Source organism: Herpailurus yagouaroundi, unplaced genomic scaffold, assembly GCF_014898765.1.
Source record: "Herpailurus yagouaroundi ecotype Mexico unplaced genomic scaffold, PumYag 184, whole genome shotgun sequence".
NCBI classification, from domain to species: domain Eukaryota; kingdom Metazoa; phylum Chordata; class Mammalia; order Carnivora; family Felidae; genus Herpailurus; species Herpailurus yagouaroundi.
Genome location: NW_024412415.1, coordinates 32,394,611 through 32,422,073, shown reverse-complemented (window position 1 = coordinate 32,422,073; position 27,463 = coordinate 32,394,611). Strand labels below are relative to the sequence as shown.

Genomic DNA, 27,463 nt, shown 5'->3' with positions numbered 1-27,463 from the left:
GAGAGAGAGAGAGAGAGAGAGAGAGAGAGAGCCAGAGCATGGGCGGGGGAGGGGCAGAGAGAGAGAGGGAGACACAGAACACGAAGCAGGCTCCACTCTCTACGCAGAGCCGGATGCGAGGCTTAAACCTACACTGTGAGATCACGACCTGAGCCGCAGCCCGACGCCCAACCAACTGAGCCATCCAGGCGCCCCTCAACCAAAATCTATTGTGACATTAGGCCCAAATGGTTCTCCTTAGGACAAACTGGAACCCAAAGGAATTTCAATCATAAGAACCAAGACAGATCAAAATGGCAGCCAACCAATGTTTTGTGTGCTTTTTGAGGAAGAGGCTCCCCTACTCTCTACTTTTTAAATGTTTATTCAGGGCCCGACTCTACATAAACAGAACACATAAAGCGTACAGGATGGTAGGGCTGTCTCAATAGATAAGAGGAAAAGGAAATCCATTTAGGCTTTAAATGACTTAAAGCTTATTATCTCTCTCAGGGATATTTTCATTTTCATTTAAAAAGATTTTGCTCAAACATTTAGAATCAGAAGACAAGAACATAAGTTAAAATTCTTTGAGGACTTCAGATGCCCGGCTATAAATATTTAAGTGAATTAATGAGAAAACCTGGACCTGATCAGCCAGACCACAGTGCACGGGCCACTGCCAATTCATAAAAACGTCTTTGCCATCCACTAAAAGTAAAGACTATTGGGGCACCTGAGTGGCTCAGTCAGTTGAGCATCCAACTTCAGCTCAGGTCATGATCACACAGTTCATGAGTTCGAGGCCCGCGAGGGGCGTGCTGCTGTCAGTGCGGATCCCACTTTGGGTCCTCTGTCCCCCTCTTCCTTTGCCCCTCCCCCACTCTCTGTCTCTCTCAAAACTGAATAAGCATTTATTTAAAAAAAGAAGGATATTGAGGCTCCTGGGTGGCTCAGTCAGTTAAGCGTCTCAGGTCAGGATCTCATGGCTAGAAAGTTTGAGCCCCGCGTCGGGCTCTGTGCTGAGAGCTCAGAGCCTGGACCCTGCTTCAGATTCTGTGGCTCCCCCTCTCTCTAACCTTCCCTGCTCATGTTCTATCCCTGAAATATAAATAAGCATTAAAAAATTAAGAAAAATAATAAAGAAGAATATCAATTCACTATGTTGTACACCTGAAACTAATATAACATTGTGTGCGGACTATACTTCAATTTAAAAAAATAAAAAGAAAAAAAATGTAATGCGTTTTACCTAAAACTAAATTTACTCACTTTATTTTTTATTTTATTTTATTTTAATTTAATTTAATTTAATTTAATTTTATCTTATTTTATTTTTAAGTAATCTCTACACCCAACGTAGGGCTTGAACCCACAAGCACACTCCCCCAACTGAGCCAGCCAGGTGCCCCTAAATTGACTCACTTTAATGGTCACCTTTACTTTTGAGGTTATGCATTGCCCACCATCTCTAACCTTTAAATGACTCTATTTGTTAGTAAAATGATGGTTAACAGTAGGCAATTTTTATTAGTTTATTTTGTTAATGTGTTTATTTGGCAAAATAAAAGGTTACAATGCCAGTGTCCGCCCTCCAATGCGGAAAATAAAAACGGATTCATTCACAAAATCCACAGATTTGGAGGTCAATGAGCTGGATGATTTCTTTCAGACTAAAAAGTGGCTCTAAAGAAATCTCAGAAACGTTTAAGTTTAAGGACAGTTACATAACTCTAATATTTTCCTACAACACAAAAATAAATACTGCATTTGAAAAAATAAGCATCAATCATAAGGAATATATACTACAGATAGCTCAACTAAGGCACGCCCTACACACAAATCATTCAGAATTTAGTAACGAGGGTGACGGAAAGATTCCCACACCAATGTGCAAAGAGGTGGATGGGACAGAAACAGCATGAAACACCTTCCATAGCATGAGCTTTCGCATAAGGACAGGCTGGACTTGAATTCCACATTCACATTCACGCTAGCTCTAAGACCTTGGGCACACTTCTTAACCATGGCTTCCTCAGCTAAAACGTAGGGATTATAGTATCTACCTCACAGAGTCATTATTAAAACCAAAGAAAATAAAATACGCTAGGCATCTAGTATATAGAGAGTAGGCACTTAGAAACAGAAATGATTATCATCGCTGTGGTCACATGCAGTAACATTTCTCACAAAGCACAATTTGTCAGATCTTCCCAAAAGAACACTTTTGAAAGCACACCTTTGCGTGTGGTTATGTCAGAGACATAATAAAAGTACACTGATGTCAGTAATGTACTCTCTGCAATGGATGTATGTGAAAAAACTAGAACCCATCTGTACGTGTGTGTTTTCTAAATATAAGCATGTCACATTCTCAGGAGAGTTAGCCAATCTATCAATACCAGTGCTAGACATTTCAGCAGACAACCCTACTCTGCCCTTCAAGGTACTGATGAGCCCTGCTCTAAATTCTCAGTGCACAAAGACTCTCAAATAAGTTAATGGGAAGTCAATGGGAAATTGACTTTTCCTACTCTGTGCTGGTCTGAATGCAACGCTCTGTTAATCATGCCATCCTTCTTGTTCTCTTTCCTCCTACCCTAAATTAAAACTATTGGCGGAAACCCATACAGATATTTTACAGTTTTCATCACAATGAAACAATATCCTGGTTGAAGTTGAGGTCCATCAAAAACCTACAGCCTCACTGCTGGCTAAGATTAGAGTCTCACTGACCAGCAAGGGCCCTGACTCCATCATTTCCACCAGAATACTACTTTGCATTTGTATAGAACTTTTAACTTTCCAAAGGGCTTTCACATCTATTATCCCACTTGATCATTACAATGACCCTGTGCAGTAGAAAGGACAAGTATTATTATCCACAATTGACAGATGAGGCAACTATTGCACAGAAAGGTTAAGTGATTTGCCTAAGGCCAGCAAGCCAGAGAAGAGCAGTAGTCTCCTGACTTCGGGTCCAGTGCTCTTTCCACCAGGCCACTAGAGAAGGTTTTGTAAACAGATTACAAATTCAGATAAAATAGAAAAAAATGAGTAAGAGGAAATAAAACAAAATAAGAAGACAGCATAAATCAGGGCTCAGAAAAGCAATGCCCCTTCATCATAGCTGGGTTTGTCAAGCTGAGTATTAAAGTTTTAGAAATATACCCTTTTCTCTTGTTTATCTACTTCAGTCCTGAGACAAACACTAACGCAAATGTTCACTGAAATTTGAAACATAAAAGTCATTCAGTATATATTCAAATCACTTTGAGTCAGTAAGTAACCCCATTCATTCTGGGGTGGAAGAAAGAGGGAGGGAGGAAGAGTTATTTTAGTGCATAAAATAACTGAGAATACATTTTTAAACCATGTATCCACACCAAGCCTGCAGCTACATTATAACCATACTCTGTTGGGAAGGGTGAAAGAGATCTCCAGTTGAAAGTAGATTTTGAAAAATTTTTTAGAGCCCAGGGGTTCATTTTTAATGAGCCGTTACTTTAAGTACTGCATAAAAAATACAGGAAATTGATAGTCCATTTAGTCTGCACCATACCTAATGCAAAAGTCATTAAGATGCATCATTCTTAATGTTCATGATATGATCAGTAAGTGTCTTTTGAAAAGAACGTCCTTAACTTTCATGTAAGGAAATCCTTGAAAACCCTGTATATCATACATAAAAATGTTATGGTAACTGTGATTTACTTTCAGATCTTCCCCATGCCAAGAAGCAGCATCCTCAACTACATTAACGTTTTAAAAAACAGTCCTCATTTGTAGTATACTTACATATGACAGCATTGCCTCCATTTCTTCATCACTTCTCACTGTAATTCGATCACCATCCTCGTCCTCATCTGTTGAAGAGGAAACATAGGGTAAGATAAGACCTGCAGTTTTTAATTTTTTTTTTTAACGTTTATTTATTTTTGGGACAGAGAGAGACAGAGCATGAAAGGGGGAGGGGCAGAGAGAGAGGGAGACACAGAATCGGAAACAGGCTCCAGGCTCTGAGCCGTCAGCCCAGAGCCCGACGCGGGGCTCGAACTCACGGACCGCGAGATCGTGACCTGGCTGAAGTCAGACGCTTAACCGACTGAGCCACCCAGGCGCCCCAAGACCTGCAGTTTTTAAATGTACAAAAACCATGTTGGCCGGGAACATAATACAACTGCTTTTCACAACGTGACAGCCAAAGCTTCAACACTGTATTTTTGAGGACGTTGAGGTTATTGGTTTGTTTTTCAGTTGGGGTTTGTGTGTGTGTGTGTGTGTGTGTGTGTGTGTGTGTGTGTGTGTGTACAGAATATGAACAGGGCCCCGATAAAGAACTAAAACTTTCAGGGACAGCTGAAAATCAGAAAAATTCTGCTTGTCAATCATGACATGTATCCAGGGTGAAGTGTCACTGGAGTATGACGAAACAGGTTTGGTGTGGAGAACTTTAAAAACTGAAGGGAGGCTATAGGTCTTTTCTACTCTCAGTACTTTTCTTTTCCCACACATCACCCTATCCCTTACTTGTCCAGTCCTCCTCTCTCCCAGGCAAGCAATCACTGTCACAGCAGCACGATGCAAATGGCTCACAGGTACTGAACACTACTACACACAATGCACCATGATTTGTGCCTCCCATGCCATACCTCCATCCCACGATGTGGACACTATGACTTGATTATTGCTATTCCCTTTTCACAGAAGAACTTCGAGTGGGAAGTTCAGCAGAAGGTTATACCTTGCAAGGCAACTCTCATGCAGTTATCCCCACATCCCATTCTATCTGGTGGCTCACTTGCTCTTTCTGAACAGTTTCATTTCTACTGGGTACCCTGACCACAGCAAGTAAGCTTCAAGTGGCCATTCGTGCTATTTTTGAAAAAATTTGATAGTCTTAAAACCAGAGGATACTTAGACTTTACAAAATACATAATCAGAATGTATACATTTGAATAAACATATCATCAAAGCAGCCATACCCAGAAACATTTCAATGATGCTTCTCCTGTTCAAAATAGTTTTGAAATACCTCTTCAAAAACTGCTTTAAGAACCCAAAGTTAGACCACGTGGAAACATCAGATCTCATTTTTAACCCAAACTGGAACTGCCTACCTGATCACTTGCCTACACTATCTGCCAGGCAGGACTCAGAACAACTTTTGCATATTTTAGAATATTTAGTTAGCCACTTCATCCTTCTGAAGATAAAGATCTGTCGATAGAACAGCCTATGCGATCGATTCTAAATGTATGGTTGAAAGAAAAATGCCAAAAACATCTTGAGCAATAGTGACATTGTTGGAAGATGTGCACAGCCTCCCTAGGGACAACTGAGAAGGGCAGGCTCTCTCTCAATTTGGATGCTTGAGCTCCGATGTGCTTGTTAAACAATCAGTGTTGTTAATTTTTTTTGGTCACTCTTGAGTATCTAATTGCTGATTTGATCAGATGCAGAGAACCTGATCCCAGGCCTGCAGAAACTGACAAATCTCAGGTCACGAAGAGAATAAGCTTACGTGACATGCTCTGGGGACTCTTACTGAAAATACAGGGCAGTTCAGTCCAGAATGTGGAACTTCGCCCACCACACCTCAGTGGGCCCTCCCTCCCATCCAGCTGCAGTTCTGAAGATACTCCCCTGCTCAGTGGCCAGGTCATGGAAACCCTAGGAGGGAGCTTGTATTCTCTCCTAATTAGCCTGTTTCAGAGCAAAATGCTACTTCCTTTTTCTCCTCAGCAGCCAATAGCAATCTGTCTGACAGCGCGACAGAAACCAGCAGTTCAGCCAGCGCTGCTCGGTGACCAAGCCAACTGCTCTCACTGGGGTTTCTCTCCAAAGCATTTGTTCCTGGATCCCGGATTGCAGTTCATTCCCAAAGAGTTCCCCAATTCAATGTAAACCAGTATCATCAAGTCACACTGTTTAAATATCGACATAAATAGGAGCTGTCCAGAGTCACTACTGTACTTTGTTAAAGGCTGCCTGTTTTAGTATAAAAGACACACGGCGGTCACTTTCAGTAACAAAGAAGGCACAGGCCTAACAATGTTACCGGTGCAAGGGACCATAGAGGAACCTAACTCCTCCTTTCTTTCCCCCCTCCTTCCACTCTGCCTCTTTCCCTCCCTCCTTTCCTTCCTTCCTTCCTTTTGCAGACACTAAAAGCCAAACTGGGAAAGAAATGCCATTCTAGTTTTGGAAACAGGAGGAGTGTCTACATAAATTCTAGAAACTAGTATTTTCAAGGTTAAGTAAAAGATTCTTCTTACAAATACAGGAAACAAAGGAGGGAAAACCAGATACAGTATAAAGGGACATAATGTTATATACTACCACACATGAAAACACTTTACATTTCTGTTTTAAAACCAAGTCAAATTCTCTGTTTCGATGTGGGCTACAATGATTTGTTCTTGATAAAGTCCTGAACTTGGTAAAAATTTCCAGCCTGAACAAAGTCACTTTTTGTAACTCTCACATCTACACCACAGCTAGCTACAGAGACGTGGTTACAAAGGAACTGTTTACATTCAAATTTCAATACACACAGACCTCTATAAGGTATTGTTCACACAGGATGAGGAAGTGTTTGGCGTTTAATAAAACAGGTGAAAACCCTTTTTATAATTTGTGAAGCAAGGGCACAGATTCCAGAAAAATCATTTAAATCACAGTCTCTCTCAATCAGGAACAACCCAACAATAAAAGAGTTCTCTATGTTCTCAAAGCCAGAACTTGAACCCTTGAGGCTACTTAAAACAGAAGATTTTGGAATTCCATGAAATCTCTAAGGGATTATTTCAGGGGGAAAAAAGACAAATCTGTGAGGGAAGTCAGCTACCAGAATAATTTCTTGGTTAGCAGTTCCATGAAATACTGTAAGGACACCTGGCTTTAAGTGGACAGAAAGCAGAGGCCAAAAGGTCAGAAGAGCCAGCCTAGTGCTAAGTGTTGGAGATGTCCCACAAGGGGTCTGACTCCAAGGAAAAGATTTTGGCTACGTTGAAAGAAGCATTCTAATAAAGCCTGGGGATAAAATGAGACTTCACTTGATCTCAGCCAAAAGGCCGAGAAGTGATAAGCCTGGGGATAAAATGAGACTTAGATGACATAGTAATTAATGGTTCTTATGGATTAATAAGAACCTCTGTTTTACGAAGTATCGGTTTTCTTTATAAACTGCTCTTCGGGGGACTGACAGACTCTGTACTATTTGTGATCAGTTTTCATGAAGACCCCGTTCTTGTCGGAGAGGAGACTGAGTTGGAAAGTCCTCACACCTATGAGAAGACTGAGGATTCTGGCCAAAAGGCAAAACCCAAGCTACCTACCCCCATGATGGCAGTCATACCATTTGCCCTGACGGTTAAAGTGAGAATACACTTCTCTGTAAAGACAATACATTCCAAAGACACACAAATGGCCAACAGACACATGAAAAGATATTCTATCACTCATCATCAGGGAAGTACACATCAGAACCACAATGTGCTATCACCTCACATCCGTCACAATGGTTGCATCAAAAAAGACAAGAGACAACAAGGAGCACCCGAATGGCTCAGTCGGTTAAGTGTCCAACTCTTGATCTCAGCGTAGGTCTTTTCTTCGGCGGCGCGGGCCGGGCGAGAGAGAGAGAGAGAGAGAGAGAGAGAGAAAGAATCCCAAACAGGCTCCACACTGACAGCACAGAGACCGATGTGGGGCTCAAACCCACAAACTGCAAGACCATCACCTGAGGTTTTGATCTCAGGGTAGTCAGTTCAAGCCCCACGTCGGGCTCCATGCTGGGTGTGGAGCCTACTTAAAAAAAAAAAAAAAAAAAAAAAGACAAGAGACAACAAGGATGTGTAGAAAAAGGGAACCTTTGGAGTGCCTGGATGGCTCAGTTGGTTGAGTGGCCGACTTCAGCTCAGGTCATGATCTCGTGGTTTGTGGGTTTGAGCCCTGCGTCAGGCTCTATGCTGACAGCTCAGAGCCTGGAGTCTGCTTCGGATTCTGTGTCTCACTCTCTCTCTGCCTCTTCCCCACTCATGCTGTCACTCTCACTCTCAAAAATAAATAAACATAAAAAAAATTTTTTTTAAAGAAAAAAGAAAAAGGGAACCCTTGTGCTCTGTTGGTGGGAATACAAACTGGTGCAGCCACCACAGACAACAGTATGGAGTTTCCTCAAAAAGTTAAAAACAGAACTACCATGTGATCTAGCAATTCCACTTCTGGACATCTATCCAAAGGAAACTAAATCACTCTCTCAAAGAGATATATGAACCTCCATGTTCACTGCAGCATTATTCACAATAGTGAAGATATGGAAACTACTTAAATGTCCACCAACAGACGAACAGATAAAGATATGGTGTATATATACATTGGAATATTATTCATCCACAAAAAAGCCGTTTGCAACAACTTGGATGAATCCCAAGGAGGGCATTATGCTAAGTCAGAAAAAGACAAATACTATATATCACTTATATGTGAAAATTTGAAAAGCCAAACCTAAAAAAACAGAGTGTATGATTACCGATTACCAAGGGCTGGGGTTGGGGGCAAATGGGGAGCTTCTGCCAGAGTATAAACTTACAGTTATGCGTATAACAAGGTCTGGGGATCTAAGGTAGGGCATGGGGATTACAGCTAATGACCCCGTATCATATACTTGCATGTTGCTGACAGTAAATCTTAAATGTTCTCACCACAAAAAAGAAACGGTCATTATAGGACAGGCTAGAGGTGTTAGCTATTGCTACGGTGCTGGTAATCAGTTTGTAACATATAACTGTATCAAATCAGCAGGGTGTACATCTTAAACTTACACAATGCTATACATCAATTATATCTCAATAAAGCTGGAAAAAATTTTAAATAAAAGACAGTAAATTGACAGGTATTAGAAGTCATTGGAGGGTAAGAAAGTAGAAAGGCATACCAAGCAATGTGGTATAACAGTAACTTAAAACACTTCCCTGTTAAAAGTTGGACACACACAGCCATTCCAGCAGACACTCTGGCTATTTGCCTATCAAACTGGATTAGCTATAGAAAGAACACTAAACAGAAGTGTCAATCATAACAATTTACTAACGTGGCACAAAGAGTTTCAAGGTTATAAATAACGTTGTTGAAGAACACGAGGAAGTAGTAGTACTAAGTGATGAGAAGTAGAAAAAATAATCTGAACTTTTTGTCTTATCCACAGAGGTTCTTTACCATCTGACCAAAAAAGCATTACTAGATATGACCAAGGGGGGGGGGGGGGCATTGGCATGCGATAGATCTGATACACTGGTTCACAATGAGAATTCCAGACTTCTCTACTTGCCTGGAGCATAGTAATATGATTTTCCAGCACATTAGGGAAGCAAAAGTAGAACCAGAAAGTCTATGTACTGGCTGGATTTTGTTAATGTCACTTAAAATGGAGGAAAAAATCCTAGCAAGATACCAAATAGAGTGCAGCAGATGGAAAACAAATATTATGAAGCAATCTTCACAAAATCTGCAGTGTGTCACAAATACACAAAATGGCAGAGTTTGGGAAAAGAGAATCATAACAGGCCATATGTTGTTAGCAATTTTATTTGAAGCAACATGCAATCCGAAAGAGAAACCAAGAGGAGGAACATAAAGGCCCAATGGAGGAGAGGCAGCCGCAGGTAAGGGGCGGTCAGGATGGCAAGCACAGTGCCTATCAAGGTAAACAGCAGTCACCTAACAGACGCCAGGGAGCTGTCAGCGAAACAGCACCCACTGCAGGGACGGGGCTCGAACGGGCTTTTGAGAGAAACAATCTAGCTTCTACAAAGAGCACAGAAAGTTAAGGCAATATATAAGATGTCATTTGTCACATTCCTTCGGTGCCAGGTGAGAGTCAATTAGAACTACAGCAAAGGCATTTTTCCAAGGCAAGAGGAAAGACATGCAGACATAACTGTAGAAGTTAGAAACACGTATCAACGAGAAATTATCAGAAAGGTTGTCAAGTTTAGAGCCCTTCTCGGGTGTAGCATCTAAGATCTGGACAGGACTAGCAGTCTGGCTTTTATGGCCAAATCTTTACAGCCATGATTTTTTTTTTTTTCACACACACACACACACACACACACACGCACAAGAAAGAGACAGACCATCTTTTTTTTTTTTTTAATTTTTTTTATGTTTATTTATTTCTGAGAGAGAGAGAGACAAAGTGCAAGTGGGAGAGGGGCAGAGAGGGAGGGAGACACAGAGTCTGAAGCAGGCTCCAGGCTCTGAGCTATCAGCACAGAATATGATGTGGGCCTCGAACCCACGAACCACAAGATCATGACCTGAGCTGAAGTCAGATGCTTAACCAACTGAGTCCTTCAGGCGCCCAGAGAGAAACAATCTTATGTAGGCTCTGCACTGGGTGTGGAGCTCGATCTCACAACCCTGAGATCATGACCTGAGCTGAAATCAAGAGCCAGACACTTAACCCACTGACCCACCCAGGCACCGCTCACAGCCATGAGTTTTACTTCAGCTCCATGCCACCGCCCTCCTGATTCCTTCTTCGCTCCTTTGCACCCTTCCTCTCTCCAACAAATATGTAAGTGTCCCCATGTAGCAGGCAGTGTTCTGGGCACTGGGGATGGTAACAGTAGAAACAGAAAAAAGCCTTGCCCTCTAGTAGCTCACACTCTTATTGAGATAGACTGAACGGGATGAGGGCATGGGTTGCACAGATATCTGGGGAAAGGGTGTTCCAGGCAGAGGGAACAATTAATGCAAAGGCCTTGAGGTAGAAGAATACCTGGCATATTCAGGAGACTGAAACAAAGGCAGAGTGGCTAGCACAGCAGGCGGGCGCTAGAGAAACAGATGAGTTCAGGGAATCAGTGCTGTTGCAGGGTTGGGGGCAGATGAGAAAATGCCGGGCCTTGTAGGGGATTTTAAGGACTTGGCTTTTACTCCTGAGTAAGATGGAAATCACTGGACGGTGCTGAGTATTGTGATCCCACTTCTAAAGGATCACTTTGGCTGCTATGTGCAGAAGAGGCTGTGTGGAGGCAAAAGCAGATACCTTCAGGAAGACCAGGTAGGATACCATCATCCCAGTCCTGTCATCGTAGGTGAGGGAAGATGGTGGCCCGAACCAGGCTGAGATTCTGAGCAGTCATCACGCGCTGGATATATTTTAAAGCCAGAGGTAACATGATTTTGTGTCGGATGAGATACAAAAGGCTTGTCCTTATTACTTCATTCCTTCAACCATCCGTGCATTCCAGAAACACGTATGAGTGTCTACCGTGTGCTGGGTACTAGGACGGGGTTCTAGAGACTCAAGAATGAGCAGCATTGTCTGCTGCCCTCCAGGAATAACTAGCCTGGCAGTTGGGTAAAGGAATTAAACTTCTTAATTTTCATGCAACATAGCAAGATTACAAATAAGCAATTACTCTCATAAGACTAAAAAGGATCTGGACTTTGCACATGGATGACATTGCAAACCAAAATTTCAATACATAAAAGCTTTCTTCAAATAGTCTCAAATTCTAGGATGTAAAATAAACTCTCACCTGTTAAATAATCTTTAGACTGTATAATTGTGAATTACAATTTTTCATTAACCTACCTGGTTCCGCCTATAAGCAACCATTTATCTCCTACACATACTACAGTTTAAGAAAATGAAATTTCATGGGTGCCTGGGTGGCTCAGTCAGTTAAGCATCCAACTTCAGCTCAGGTCATGATCTTGCAGTTCGTGAGTTCGAGCCCCGTGTCGGGCTCTGTGCTGACAGCTCAGAGCCTGGAGCCTGCTTCAAATTCCGTGTCCCCCTCTAGCTCTGCCCCTTCCCTGCTCACACTCTGTCTCTCTCCTCTCAAAAAATAAAATTTTGGGGGCGCCTGGGTGGCTCAGTCGGTTGGGCGGCCGACTTCAGCTCGGGTCACGATCTCGCGGTCCGTGAGTTCGAGCCCCGCGTCGGGCTCTGGGCTGACAGCTCAGAGCCTGGAGCCTGCTTCCAATTCTGTGTCTCCCTCTCTCTCTGCCCCTCCCCCGTTCATGCTCTGTCTCTCTCTGTCTCAAAAATAAATAAAACGTTAAAAAAAAAAATTAAAAAAAAAATAAATAAAATTTTGAAAAAAAAATGAAACTTCATTTTTTCTAAACAATTTATTATTTCCAAACATTTTATAATTTAGACTTTTCTCATCCAATCATTCTTAATGAGGCAGTCTTTGCTATTTGGACATGAAGGGTATCTCCTACAGGTGTGTTTCTCCAGTCATCAGCTACGGTTGTCTATCACAACTTATATCATTGCAATTTTCCTTTAAGTGGTCATATTATGCCAAATTTAAAATGATGAACCGGCTTTAAAATTTCCACCCAAAATAATCTTCCAGAAATTCATGAAACAACTGAAACGAGAAGTGAGCATAACATGATCACGGTCAGAGAAAGACATAAGTAAAATAAAGCTTTATCCTACAACCATATTTTACGAACCAAAACTCAGAGGCACAGTTTGACAAGCGCGAAGATACTTATGAAGGCTACAGACCAAATGTGTGAAGTCAGGGTGCCACGGAAAAGCGGGCCACATGGTATTCACAGGGAGAAGTCAGCATTTGTCTACACAGACTTCAGACGATTCTTTCAAGTCACCAGTAAGAATTCACCAGTCACTCTGAAGCAGCCACTTGTCTAGAGAAGAGCCAGGGGGAGGAACACGAAACAGATATGCACAGGAAACTCATCAGTGGGCACAGCTGATTTTTATCACCTCGTGTGCTGGTGTACTCATTAATCTGTTAATGAAACTGTGAAAATCAGCAGGGGTCTCCGGGCCTGTATGAATGTCAGGCTCCTACAGCATATGTAGGGCCCACACATGCGAACAGCCAAGATTTTTTATGGTAATGGAATTCAGCTTTATCTCAGAAGTGTTCTCACATCTGGGAAAAGACAAATGATTCAATAACTTGTATGGGGTCAACTGTCTATGTGCTTGAAAAATAAAGTTGGATTCCCCACCTGATTCCTCCTCTCACCAAAATAGACTGGAGATGGTACAACATTTTCAAATCTTCTGATATTTGTAATAAAAGGTGCACACTCTTTTCCAAAAAAAAAAAAATGCTAATACACGTACAAACATATGTATGTACGCACATACCTAATGCGTGTGTGTGCTTAACCCTGTTAAAGTAGAACAAAAGAATACGGATGAATGTTTTTTCAATACCTGAATGTGGAAGACCTTTCTAAGAATGGCATAAATCCAGAAGTCACAAAGGACAATATGATAAATCTGACCATGTAAAAATTTCAACCCTCTCTATGGGAAAAAAAAAAAGCAGAGGGAAAAAAAAGACCAAAGCAAGCTGAAAGGAAAGCAGTAAACTAAACAAAAATAACTAAACAGATGAGACAAAGCCCCAATTTTCTTAACATTGGAAAATCCTTATGTCAATTAGAAACGTACAGCCTAAAAAAGGAAAATGGGCAAAGGTGACAAACAGCTCACAGAAATTAAACAAAATGATCAAAATACAAATGAAGACACTCAAGCTCACTTATAATTGAAGAAACAAAAATAAAACAATAGCATAATAATCTCTCCCACCTTTCAAATTGACACTGACTAGGAAGTTTGCTAATAAAAAATTACTCAGAGTTGGTGAGGGTAGAGAGAAATGGGCATTCTCAAACATTGTTGGTGGGAGTGTAAATTGATTCTACCCTTTAGAGAGCAACATGGTAATAGCTATTAAAATGTAAAATAGGGGTACTCTTTGTCTCAGTAGTTCCAACTCCTGGGAATTTATCCTACAAATATATTTCCACCATGTGGAAAGATATAAGACAATGCTGTTGACTGCAGCATTTTTTCCAATACTAAAAAACCACTAACAACTTAAGACTAGCCCGTCAATAGGTTAAATAAATTAAGCCATGGCCATAAAATGAAGTATAATGTACTCATCCAAAGGAATGAAGTCGATTTGTGCACAGTGATGTTGGAAGAGGTTATATATACCATGCATAAAAACATATATATATACACATATATATATGCACGCATATATATAAGGTAAGTGGGGGTGGGGGAACTAGTCGCAGTATAGTATGCATTATGTACAGAGAAAACTTCTGTAAAGATACAGAACACACTGTTAAATAGTAAACTAGGGAAATGGAGACTTTTAGTTTTCGTTTCATTTGTATGCTGCTTGAATTCTTTTTTTAAGATCATCTATACCTTCTTAATTAAAAAAGAAATCAAGGGGGGCGCCTGGGTGGCTCAGTCGGTTAAGCGTCCGGCTTCGGCTCAGGTCATGATCTCACAGTCCGTGAGTTCAAGCCCCACATCGGGCTCTGTGCTGACAGCGCGGAGCCTGGAGACTGCTTCAGATTCTGTGTCTCCCTCTCTCTCTGCCCCTCCCCCGCTCATGCTCTGCCTCTCTCTGTCTCAAAAATAAATAAAAACATTTAAAAAAATTAAAAAAAAAAAAAGAAATCAAGGGGCACCTGGGTGGCTAATCAGTTAAGCATCCGACTTCGGCTCAGGTCATGATCTCGCAGTTTGCGAGTTCGAGTCCCGCGTCAGGCTCTGTGCTGACAGCTCGGAGCCTGGAGCCTGGAGCCTGCTTTGGATTCTGTGTCTCCTTCTCTCTCTGCCCCTCCCCTGCTCATGCTCTGTCTCTCTCTCTCAAAAATAAATAAATGTTAAAAAAAAAAAAAAGAAACCAAGCACTATATGTTGGAAAGTATTTTGCTTTGTGCTCTAGTTATAAGGGGAAAAGGACCTAAAAGGGGTAAAATGAAAAAGACTTAGGGCCATTGGTCCAAGAGGTGATCAGCACAAATGGGCCTCCCTCCCCTTATCCAGCCTAACTCCCCTCAGAAACACTACTCCCAGGAACACAAACCAGAAAGAATATCGTCATTGTAGACCCTCCGCCCCCTCAGGACAGAAGGCCCAGTCAAGTGTGGAGTCTGACTGGTCCACCACCAACCAGTTTATATCCCGTGCCTGGGTAATAACACAAATAATGCAAATAGCAAATTACTTACTTGGCTTTAGGTCCCAGTAATTGTTAAGATTCCCATCTGAATATGGGCACACAACATTTCTTTTTATTCAGCAAGGGTCTAAGCTAAGTACTGAGAATAAGAGTGAAATAAAACGCAGGACCTGTCATCAAGTCCTTCAAAATCTAGTGAGAAGGGAAACATGCACACAACTCATCAGAAGGCAGGCCCCATGGGTTACCTGCTCTAGCAAAGGTGTGGAGGGAGATTAGCTCCATCTGGTGGGATCAGAGGTCTTACCCAACGGATGGCACTTCTCAGACTGAAGAATCTAAGATTACCTGACCTTTCCCCTCTTTTCCACTTATCAACTCTTTTCCTCTATATTTGTGTGGAACAAGTAAACGTGACAGTGTCCTTCCCTTTGTTGCTTAATTCACATTGCTAAAGACAATACCATCTCTTTTTTTATAAAAAAAAAATTAACATTTATTCATTTTTTAAAAATGTTTATTATTTATTTTTGAGAGAGAGAGAGAGATAGACAGACACAGCATGATCAAGGGAGGGGCAGAGAGAGAAACACACACACAGAATAGAAGCAGGCTCCAGGCCCCAAGCTGTCAGCACAGAGCCCGACATGGGGCTCAAACTCACAAACTGCGAGATCATGACCTGAGTCGAAGTCGGACACTTAATCGACTGAGCCAACCAGGCAGCACCCCTACCATCTCTTTTGCATAAGAAATCAATTAGTGCTAGGTATCCTTTTCAACATTAAATACAGTACCATAAATATATCTTTGATCAAAGTTTTCTTTATTTGGAAGTTGTTCCATCATAGCTCCAGACCACAGAAATGCTCAAAAATGTCAGCAAATTAGCTTACAAGCTACATCTTTCCAAATGCTTCTTCTACATAGATTCCATTGATTAGTTCAGATCTTTGGTTCAGAAAATAAGGTCATCCTAGAGCAATCATAAAAAAATCCAGGCTGGGATTCTGTCTATAAGGGAAAGCATGCGGTACTCTAAGCTCAAGAAACAAAGGACTGTTACTATTTTGTCTGTGTGTGTTTTGGGGTTTTGTTTTTTGTTTTTGCCTAAAACTTGTCCAGACACAGATGGGTATAGAGTTGCCACTCTTATTTCAGTAAAGGAGTGAGATCTCCTAGAACTTAAACCTAGAAATTCACACTTTTTTTTCTGTTGTGTTAGGTGTATTTTTCAGTATTAAATATATTGCTGTAAGTATTTTTTTGGCTAAAGTTTTACTTATCCAAGAGTTGTTCCATCATACCCATAAACCATAAACCCATCAGCCACGTCAACCATACTTAACACACTTCATAGGCTTCTGACACACTTGGTTATACCAAGTGCATGTTTCACAGTCAAAAACAACTGTGTTTAAACTTGGCTCCATTTCCTAGCTGATGACCCTTGGCAACCATTTCATGTCTCTGGGCCTCAGGTTCCCAAAGGTAGAGTTTTCCTACCTCACAGAGTTTTTGTCCGGATTAGCAACAATTTAGGTAAATCATCTAGTCCATTGCTAGAAAGAGAGCAAGCCATCAACACATGACAGCTAAAATGATCGATGTTATTACTATGAACCCTCACTCTGGAAGCCAGTGGGGTCAAGACACTCTGTGGGACCCAGAAAGCAAGAAGTAGGAAGGACAGGGGCTCCTGGGTGCCTCAGTCAGTTAAGCAATAGACTCTTGATTTTGGCTCAGTTAATGATCTCATGGTTATGAGATTAAGCCCCACATCATGGAGCCTACTACAGATACTCTCTCTGTCCCCCTCTCCCTCTGCCCCTCCCCTGCATGCTCTCTCAAAAAAAAAAAAAAAAAAAAAAAAAAGAGATAGGAAGTACAAAATAAACTTATTTTCTGTTACACTTAAACAATCAGAATAAGTAATTTCAAGAATTTTGACAACTCCCAAAACGTGTCGACGGTGGTTGAGAATATATACATGTTCTGGAGTCTACACGAGAAAGTCCACTTTACCACTCACTAGCTATGAGACCTCGAGCAAGCTGCTCAGAGCAGATATCCTTTCCTCAACTAAAATGGAGCTAGTAACAGTCCTTCCCAGTACTTCATGGAGATTTGTGAAGGTTAAATTAAATGAGATAACCATGGAATGTTCTTAGCACAGCATCTGGCAACAGTAACAGATGTTAACGATCAGCCTGTCCATGAAATCCGGGGCACCACCAAGGACTTACCAAAAAAGCTCTGAAGAGCTTGCAACACTAGTATCTCAGATACGCGTACCATTTTTCAATAGGATATACAGTCCAGTGTGGTTAATAAAGTACTAATCATTTTAAGAATTTTACGCAAGTGACTTTTAAATACACGTAATGAATGCTGAAAAATATTCAAACAATAGGGAAGTATAGAAAAGTAAAAAGTGTGCTCATCTAGCCAACCGTTCCCCACTCTAACCCTCAAGTCCACTTCCCAAAGGGGACACCACTGGAAACACTATGGTGGGCATTCTGCAGATCCTTGTCTCTCAAGATATACACAAAGCTGGGAGGTACAGAGATTAGCTATTTTATAAAATGGGATCACACCATACATATTATTTACTTATTCAACAATGTATCATGGAAATCTTTCCATGTCGATGCATAAAATCATTCTTTTTAGCTGCTGCTCAATTGGCTGCTGCTTCAGATAATGGATACTTTATTAATCCATTATTCTAGGAATTTAGCTTTCCTCTAATTTTTTGCTATTAAAAATAATTCCATGGGATGCCTGGGTGGCTCAGTTGGTTAAGCATCTGACTTTGGTTCAGGTCATGATCTCAAAGTTCAGAGTTTGAGCCCCACGTCGGGCTCTCTGCTGACAGCTCAGAGCCTGGAGCCTGCTTTGGATTCTGCGTTTCCCTCTCTCTCTCTTTCTCTGCCCCTCCCCTGCTCGTGCTGTCTCTCTCTCTCTCTCTCTCAAAAATAATAAATAAACATTAAAAAATTTTTTTTAAATTCCACAATGAATATTTTGTTTGAAGGGCATTCAACACATGTGCAGGTATTTCTGTTGAAAAGCCTCCTAAAAGAAAACCTGCTCAAAGGTTTTGCACATTTTATATTTTGTTAAGTGCCACCAAATTGTCCTCCAAAGAGAGCATAAATAAAAGACATTGTATTCACTGTCATTAACCATCTGCGTAAAAACCAAGAACAACAAGTAAACTATCGTGTGAAGAAACCGTACATCTTCTAATGGCAAAGTGGCCTTCACCTTCTAAAAACAGATGGGAAAAAATCCTTACTTCATCCTTCTCAACATCAGAGCCCTTGTTCTATGGACTAAACTCTCACCTTAACATTACTGGACCCTGACGTCCTTTGCAATGACTTGGCTCATGTGAAACTCGTTTTCTAGTCCATCCTGCCCCCTCCCAATCCCCAGGCCAATTGGTTTTGGTGGGGGAGGGGACAGTGAGGAAGAAGGACTCAAGACTGAAGTGTTACTGTCATCATGTAGCAGCCACACCAAGCCCCACGAAAACAGAATTATTCCAGGCAACGCTCACTTAAAAGCTCTACTCTGTTGCTGTGTTAAAGCAGTAATGGATTACAATCTCTTAATCAGTAATCACTGGCCTACAGGTAGTTTACACGTTTCATTTCGTCCCACAATATTATTACAGTGAGGAGCAAGAGCAGATAAAGGTCATGTTGGTAATTAAAGCTATATTATAGAAATATGCACACCCAAGATATGATTAAATAAGAAAATATTACTCAGTTCAGTATCATCATTAAACTTGCATTAATTTATAAATATTTAAATGTACCATATGATGATCATAAATAATCTGTTTTTGTCAGTTTCTAAAGTAATACAACCCATAAACCCTTTGAAAAATTACTGCAGAAAGAAATAGTCAAGAAAGTATACAAGCCAGACTTACATTCAAATGCTGTGGTTGTTGCTTCAGGCAGAACCTGGCCTATCACATCCTAAACAAAGAAAGAATAAAGAAACACAATTAGCCATCTTCTTTATTGCTAACATGTGGCAAATCCTAGAGGAAATATGAGAACCTGAAGAAGATTTTTGAAATGTTGGCATAAACTATAAAAACATTAGCTCATAATCACACTTAGCCCAGCAATGTGAGGCCAGAGCTTAAATCTCTATTTTGGGGCAGGGGGTGGGGGGGTGGGGGGAGATTCTTTACAAAATTTCCTCTACTATGTATTCGTAACAATCTTTCCCTCTTGATTCAACAGTATATACAAATACACTCTTGTGGGGGCACCTGGGTAGCTCAGTTGGTTAAGTGTTTGACTTTGGCTCAGGTCATGATCTCACGGTTCATGGGTTCATGGGTTCGAGCTGCGCGTTGGACTCTGTGCTGATGGCTCAGAGCCTGGAGCCTGCTTTGGATTTTGTGCCTCCCTCCCTCCCTCTCTCTCTCTCTCTCTCTCTCTCTCTCTCTGCCCCTCCCCCGCTCATGCTCTGTTTCTCTCTCTCTCTCAAAAATAAACATTAAAAAATTTTTAATAAAAAAATACACCCTTGTGTATTAAACAAATAAACAGTTTCTTCTACGGGAGGCTGTGGAGTGCAATGCCAGTACAAAGAGTAAGGGGTTTAGGAGTCAGACTAGCCTGGGTTTGAATCCCAGGTCTGCACCTACTAGCTCTGTGACTGGAAATAAATTACTTAACCTCTCTGAGCCTCAATCTGATTATCCTCCAATAGGAGTCTAGTAATACTTAGAGAGATAATGTAAAAATTAAGTTAAATAATATACATAAATTAGCCTAGCACATTGTGGACACTCAAATGCAGCTTCTAATATGTAACTAGCAACATCGTGCCTTGTATTCATAGTGCAAAGAGTTCAAAAAACAAGTTTCTGTGACATATTATTCCAATAATGCCATAACCTATAATGCTACATTTGATAGAAACAATTTTTATCAACCTTCACTCCTAAGCAACTGGAAAACGTATATTGAATGACACTGGAACAGAGTTAATCTAGGTTACAAAAAAAATTTTTTTTAAGTTTATATATTCTGATACCAATATTTAAATGAACCTGTAAAGTTGAAATCTTAAAAATCAGTCTATGGAGACAGCTTAGCTCAAGAGGCATGGGACATCCTCAAGAAATAGCCAGCACCGGGAAAGATGACCCTCCATGATGTCCAGCCCCACCTAAACGGTCTGCAAACCTCACTGCTCTCCCGGACTCTGCCACAATGTCCCTCCTGGGCTCTGCCAGAACTGGCACCAGGCAGCCGGGTGACAAAGCGGCTTACGGTAGTTCTCAGCAGGGAGCCCACAGCTCTTCCAAGCGGGGCACTTAGCAGAGTGACGGCTGCAACTTCCTTCTGAAGGCAGTTCTTTAGAAGCTTTCGCTGCAGTGGAAATTTGCATAATAGCCTCGCCTCCAGAGTGCCTTTTTTTCCCCTCAAAAATAAATCTGTGCATATAAAATTGATCAAAGAGAACTATCTTAGGCAACCCTCGCTCATTAGACCCAAAGGAGGTTATTTTTTTCCTTCTGACTCTAGTCTTAGCACATGCAACATCAACTCTGAGGAAGTATTTGTAAAAAAAAAAAAAAAAAAAATCCAGTGTTAAAAAAATTCTACACACTTGTAGGTAAAAGTATTTATTGACAGGTAAATGGAAACTGTAGAGTGAGTATGGAATAAATTCTACAGACAGCTAGTGTAAAGCCTGACTGTGTGGGCTGCAGCCAGACTGCTAGGGCTGGACCTTGACTCTGCTGTTCAGCAGCTCGGTGACTGGGTCTATCTGGGCAATGAGATCATAACTGTACCTACCTCGTAGGACGAAATGAGTTCACATTTATAAAGGGATTTTAAGAGTGTCTAGCACACGGTAGGTGCCACAATAGTGTCTGTTAAATTAATAACACAAGTCACTGATGACTGGAAAGTTATAGAGCTTACCTAACAATGAAACCCAAAATTTCAGCACCTGAGGACTGGTGGATAGTCATTTGTTCACTCCCATCATCCTTCCAGAGCATCTATTGAGGACCTTTTCTAACTAGTGGTGTGGTTAAAAACAAGCTGGGGGACGCCACCCCCACCCCTCCACGTCGACGTTACTTTCAGGGAACTCTGATCACCTAGATCTTGTGCCATGAACTCTACAGCATCAGCAAATTAATTTAGGATCCTTCCTACTTATGAGTAGCAGATCCCATCAAACAGCAAATTTCTAATAAGTAGCTGAAAACCTTGGGGGGCAGCAGTGGCCCCTTTTGCCCACCACCATAAGCAAGGAGTCACATAGGCTTTACACCTCATGTGGGGAAAAAGAGTTAAAAAAAAAAAAAAAAAAGCAAACTTGCTTGAGGGATCATGTGAACACAACCAGCCATATCGTTCTGTTAAAGCAAATAAGGTGGGGCTTATCATAATGCTGAAGAGTTGAAAAGTTTCAAAATTAGTTAATACCTACTGGTCATTTCTAACCGGGACATATTTAATAATTTTATGTATATTTTACAGTTATATTTTAAGTGACTTATTTCCAGGAAAAAAGAAAAAGCCCTGTCTTAGTCACAACATAACATTTACCTAAAGAAGCTTTCAAAAGAAAACTTAAATTTAAATATTTTAATGGTGATCATTTCTTGGTCATTTTCTTCTCCATGCTTTTAATATATCAATCAAATATATGATGGACCAAAAGTATAATTAAGCATCTACACATGCCAGGAGCATAAAGATCACAAAGCTGTAGGCTACAGAAGAGTAAGATTTAGGAAGATTATAGTCTGGTCACTCAGATAAAGACAAACCTAAAAGAAGAACGATACAGTGCACTTATAGGCTGATAAGAGCCAGACAAAAGACATAAATACAGTATTTGCTAACTCAGGAGGCAGAAAAAAAATCACAGGCTCAGTCTAGGTAAAAACTTCACAGATGAGAGGAAATCTGAGCTGGGACTTGGGAGACAGGATTCAAATACCAAGAGGAATAGGGGGAACATTCTCTTGCACCACTAATTGCGATCTCCTGCACAATTTTCCCCAAACCGGAGATTGTGTCTACAAGGAAAAGAACACAGAAAGCTGAAAAACAGATAATCAAATGTCTCTGCCCTTGAAGACCAGCTAGGCCTACTTTACCCTGCAGCCAGTCCCGAATTATTCAGACCCAGACACAGGCCCAGAGAGGCTAAGTGCCTTGTCCAAGGTCTCCCAGCTATTTGACAGAGCAGTGATGAGAGCCCTCGACTACAACCTCAGGTACAAAACACTCTCAGATACAGATGACTCAGTGACCACAAACTGCTTCTGGCTTCTGTGTCTGGTCCTACCAAAAACGAGCTGTGTGGCTTTAGCATTTTACCCCTCTGGGGTTCACACTTCCGAATTTGAAAACTGGGGAGAAGAGAGTTACATGAGATGAGGGGGATGCTTCCAGATTTCATTTGGCTTTAAATTTTAAGGTTCCAAGCCAAAGACGCTGATATAGCTGTCGGTTTTTGACAATTTCTTTTTTTTTTTAATGTTTATTTGGAGGGAGGGTGCAGAGAAAGGGAGACAGAGGGTCCAAAGTGGGCTCTGTGCTAATCGCAGAGAGCCCGATATGGAGCTTGAACTCACAAACTGTAAGATCATGACCTGAGCCGAAGTCGGACGCTTAACCAACCGAGTCACCCAGGTGTCCAGTTTTTTGACAATTTTTTGATGAAAAGATGATGTGACCCTGGTGAAGAAATCACAGGTGCCCACCAGGATCTGTACGTGCAGTTCGTAGAGCCTGCTATAGGAACACAGGAGATAGCACAGCACCCATTGTCAAGAGCCCTTCATCAGGGCTCTAAACATGCTCCACCTGGGCTTACCTGCACATAGGCACATGTGAGGACACAAGGCACTCTAGATGGTAGGACCGATTGTGCAAAGTTTACTTTAAAGCCAATCAGCCTGGGTGGCTCAGTCAGTTAAGCATCTGACTTCAGCTCAGGTCATGATCTCACAGTTTGTGGGTTCGAGCCCCACGTTGGGCTCTGTGCTGACAGTTCACAGCCTGGAGCCTGCTTCGGATTCTGTGTCTCCCTCTCTCTCTGCCCCTTCCCCACTCATGCTCTGTCTCTTTCTCTCAAAAATAAATAAATGTTAAAAAAAAAAAGAAAGTAAAGCCAATCAGCCTGGAGCCAAGGTACAATAGAGAGATGCTTAAGAAGCAAAAGGCCCAGGCCCTGTCCCTTATGTTGTAACAACAATACCAGAGCATTTACCTCATTCCAGATTGTTCTAAGTGCTTTATATGTATCAACTCCAGTAGTCCTCATACTCTATGAAGTGGGCATTATTTTCATCCTCTACCCCTCTTTTTTTTTTTTTTTTACAGGTAAAGAACTGAGACACAAAAGACACTTGCCCAAGTGAGTCTGGTAAGGCTTGCAATTTAAACCCAGGCAATCTGGCCCAGAGTTTGTGTTTGTAAACACTGTATCACTGTGTTCTAAATATCTTCTGTTATTTCAAATGAGCAAAGTGAAAGAAAGCTCACATCTTTTTCATCACAGACACGATCTCACTTAATCTTCACAAGACTTGGGGCGCCTGGGTGGCTCAGTCGGTTAGGCGTCCAACTTCAGCTCAGGTCATGATCTCACGGTCCGTGAGTTCGAGCCCCGCATCGGGCTCTGCGCTGACCGCTCAGAGCCTGGAGCCTGTTTCGGATTCTGTGTCTCCCTCTCTCTCTGACCCTCCCCCGTTCATCCTCTGTCTCTCTCTGTCTCAAAAATAAATAAACATTAAAAAAAAAAATTTAATCTTCACAAGCCTTGAAGGCAGGTATTGTCCCCATTTTACAAGTAAGGAAACTGAGGCTAAAAGAGGTAGAGTGTCTTGTCTAGTTAGTGAGACTGCTTGCAATTAAACTCACTTTTTTTTGAGAGAGAGAGAGAGCACACACAGGGCAGAGGGGGAGAGAGAGAATCTGCAGCAGGTTTCATGCTCAGCACAGAGCCTAATGCAGGGCTTGATCTCACGACCCTGGGATTATGACCTGAGCTGAAATGAAGAGCTGGACACTCAACTAACTGAGCCACCCAGTCGCCCCATTAAACCCACGTTTTGATTCAAAACCTAGCAGGCTGTCCACAAAACCATAACCGCATGCATCTTTTTTAACGCTCCCTTTGAAATATCTGAACAAATATTTCAGGGTCCTACGGAGCACGAGAAAGAGGGAAAATGAATGTCCATCTCCTCCGGAAATGCACCATTTACTGGAAGAGAGAGATAAAACTGTGACAAAACCTGTGAGCTTTGCCCAAACGATGCTGTGGGAACACAGAGGAGGGGCACATAACCAAGACTACGGTAGAGGAAAAGGGAAGCTGGGCTCTGAAAGGACACGTAGGAGTTGGCTAACTGAAGAAAAGCACCGAGTGGAGACAGCCTAGGAGAACCAAAGTTAATTCTATGTAACCTGGAGCACAGGATGCTCGTGAGGTGTGGTGAGAGGGGAGGTGTGGTGTGGTGTGGTGTGGTGTGGTGCCAGGCAGGCAGGCAGAAGCCAATCCAGACGGGCCTAGAGGACCATGCTAAGAAGTCTGGGCTTTGTCACGAGAAGAAAACTATATGCATGCGAGTGCGCGAACTCCAGACACAAAGAGAAGGGTAACATTTGGTGGACAAGACTGGAAGCTGCTGGCTCACTCCAGCCTCTGGACTCGTAGCCCAGACACCTGAAAATCTGTAATGGTCTGGATGGTCAGCAATATCCAGAATTCAAAATATAGGTACAGGAATCAAATTTTGATGGTGGCACCTATGACAACCAAAAAAAAAAAAAAAAAAAAAAAAAACACATCACAAATCTCCCTCCTCCCAAGAACCTTTACCCAGCCCCATCTTATTCTGCAGGTAACTTCCGCTATAGATTTAGTACCTGCAACATGCTTCTGGGTATGTCAGTTCTGCCTCTGATACCTCAGTTATTCAATATATAAAATGGGCACAATACACTCTATCTCAAATGTCTGCTAAAAGATGAGAAATGGCAGTGCAGCACATGGAAAAAAATTACTAAGTAAGAAAATCTGAGTTCTGGTACTGACTCCCCCGCTCGTGAGCAACACTACTTTGGAAAAACAGTTTCACCTCACTACTCCTCAGTAACTATCTCAAAAAAGATAAGAGGTCTCAACAGACCACTGCTGAGGTTACACTCTGCTCTCACGTTCCATGACTTTATTTGAAATATATCCTGAGAGTAATAACACAGCATTGATTCTCAGATGCACCTTTGCCTCCACTTTTAACATCTCTGAAATTGGGCTGCTTTTGTATAATGCACAGCATGTCACAGTTTAACAGGCAGTGTTTTTGTTTTGTTTTTTTTTTCTTTCTGAGTGGTACACAAAATAGTATCTTAAAACCAATGGCACCTTGGGTTTGTTGAACATGGTAAGTTCCAGTTGCCTAGTTTCTCTTTCCCTATTGGTCACCAAGTTCAGGGAACTCTGTAGAAAGACATGGCTGGAATCTGGCCAGGGACATTCCGAGAAACACTTGGGGGGAAAAAAAACTTCTAGACTCAGCTTTTTGCATCCAGTTGATGCTTCTGTGTGTATGTCCCAGTCCAGCTGCGAGCTCCTTGAGGGCAGGGGTTCAATCTGATTCATCTCTAGTTCCCCAGGGTCCTGCACATTTGCCAGATTTCAGTCCATGCAATTAATCAATGTCTGTCGTGGAAGCAATAAAACTGCCCCCACAGGAGGCCAGCAATGGCCACGGCCACTAGCTTGGGCAACCAGGCTGAGATTCAGCGGTCAAGGTGCTGACTACGCCACAAATCCCTGCGCCCTCCTCAATGGGTTTTGGACACTGAGATTACCACTCACCAGCACATCCCTGAAGAGTAACTGCGGCCCGGAGTGCACTGTCCAGTCCACCGCGCCACTATTTGGAATCTTGATACGAATCACCAGCACCTGGTTCTCCATGGCATGGAAGGGGCCAAAGGCCAGCCACAGCATTACAGGTTACAGGGGCTCACATCCTGGGGCAGGAGGTACCCACTGGATCCTGGTTAGGCGAGGGCTCCAAAGGGTGACAAGGAGACGGAGGGGAACAGGACAGGGGGTCGGGGGAGTGAAGAAGAGGGATGGTCTGGAAGGGACCCGCAGGCAGCAAGCCAGGCCCAGCCTGTATGGGGTTGGGGCTGCCTCTCTGTGAGCGTGGACGGGGCACGAGGCAGGGGCCAATATAAACTAACGGGGGTCAGAGGGTTCTGGAGTTGGGAAAGAGGGCGAACCGGATCGTGAAGCCCCCTGCCGTCTGTGTGGGTGTGAGGAGATGACCCCGTTTTAGGGAGACAGAGCGGCAGGTGTCCACTCTTCCTTAGTGGAGAGGGGAGGGTCCCCGACTGGAGGGGACTCAGTCGGGGGCTGTTTGGAAGGAGACCCGGGGCCGCCAAACCAAGCGAGAGTCGAGGAGGGCCCTCCGTCGGGAAGCGAATCCTGTTCCCCACCCCGAGTCAGAGGGCGCGGCGCGCGCGGGCCCGGCCCCAGCCGCCCCGGGCCGAACGTTCCGGCTGCGGCGGCAGCGGTAGCGGCAAAAGGAGAAGGAAGGCGCGGCGAGAGCACTGTTACTCCGGAACCAAAACGCACGGCACCGGAACCCCGGGAGCCGGAGAGAGGGACCCGCCTCCCGCGGCGCCATGTTGGATGAGGGCAGCTCCCGGCCAGCCCCGCCACCGCGCCCCGGCGGGCGGGACCCGAGGAGCGAGCGCGAGGGGCGGGGACGAGCACGAGGGCCGGGCTAGGCTGGCTCGTCGGGAGGTCTCCGTCGGCCCGTGGTCGCCCGCGGCGACCGAGTGACGCTCCTTTCTTTTCCACTCGCGACCCTCGTTAAAGGCAGCCGGGTGAAACCATCTAGCAAACGAAGGAGGAAACTAAACTGGGCTTTTGGCGGACTCCAGCCCAACTGTCGTCTTAAAATTGCGTACTGTTTGCGGAAGCCCCAGAAAGACGAAACTCCGCCTCGCCCCTATACCTACTTTGTCAAGCCCTTTACCTTGACGGCGTTTGTGCACCAAATCAAGAGTAAGGCAAGAGCTCAACACTGTTTTCCCCTTCTTCCACTCCACAGATACAGAATTATCATAGTCTTCCTCCCACTTGAGCAAACAGTGTATGATTTTTTTGTTGTTCTTTAACCCCACGATTGCCCTGAAATAGCAAACAGCCCCCTCATTTAAAAGCAACAGTAAAAGAAAAAAAAAAAAAATTTCAGGGAAGAGTTTAACTGCCAGGGGACAGCTGGAGTACTGGCATCCTGTTCTCTTATTAAATCATTGCAGAAAATATCTGGTCTAGTCCGTAAAATTTCAACCAGATAGCAATGTTTACACAATCGGTGATATCACAGGCAGTAGCAATAACCCTCGGTTGTTTTAAATGCCTTGTTAACCTCA

General features: G+C 42.7%; 1 protein-coding gene across 8 annotated transcripts in view; it reads right to left on the bottom strand.

Annotated features, from left to right (window-relative positions):
• MAP2K5 (mitogen-activated protein kinase kinase 5) overlaps nucleotides 1-26,582 on the bottom strand; it is a 270,804-nt gene extending 244,222 nt beyond the window's left edge. For 3 of the 8 annotated variants that reach the window (XM_040493071.1, XM_040493070.1, XM_040493073.1), the window contains exons 1-3: nucleotides 25,890-26,582; nucleotides 18,937-18,985; nucleotides 3,778-3,845 (exon numbers count right to left, since the gene is read on the bottom strand). In XM_040493071.1, coding sequence (XP_040349005.1) covers nucleotides 3,778-3,845; nucleotides 18,937-18,985; nucleotides 25,890-26,024 — 252 coding nt within the window. In that variant the 5' untranslated portion in view covers nucleotides 26,025-26,582. The remainder of the gene's footprint in view (nucleotides 1-3,777; nucleotides 3,846-18,936; nucleotides 18,986-25,889) is intronic. The other 5 variants (XM_040493069.1, XM_040493072.1, XM_040493068.1 and 2 more) reach the window with 4 other exon arrangements.
• Between the last annotated feature and the right edge of the window lie 881 nt (nucleotides 26,583-27,463).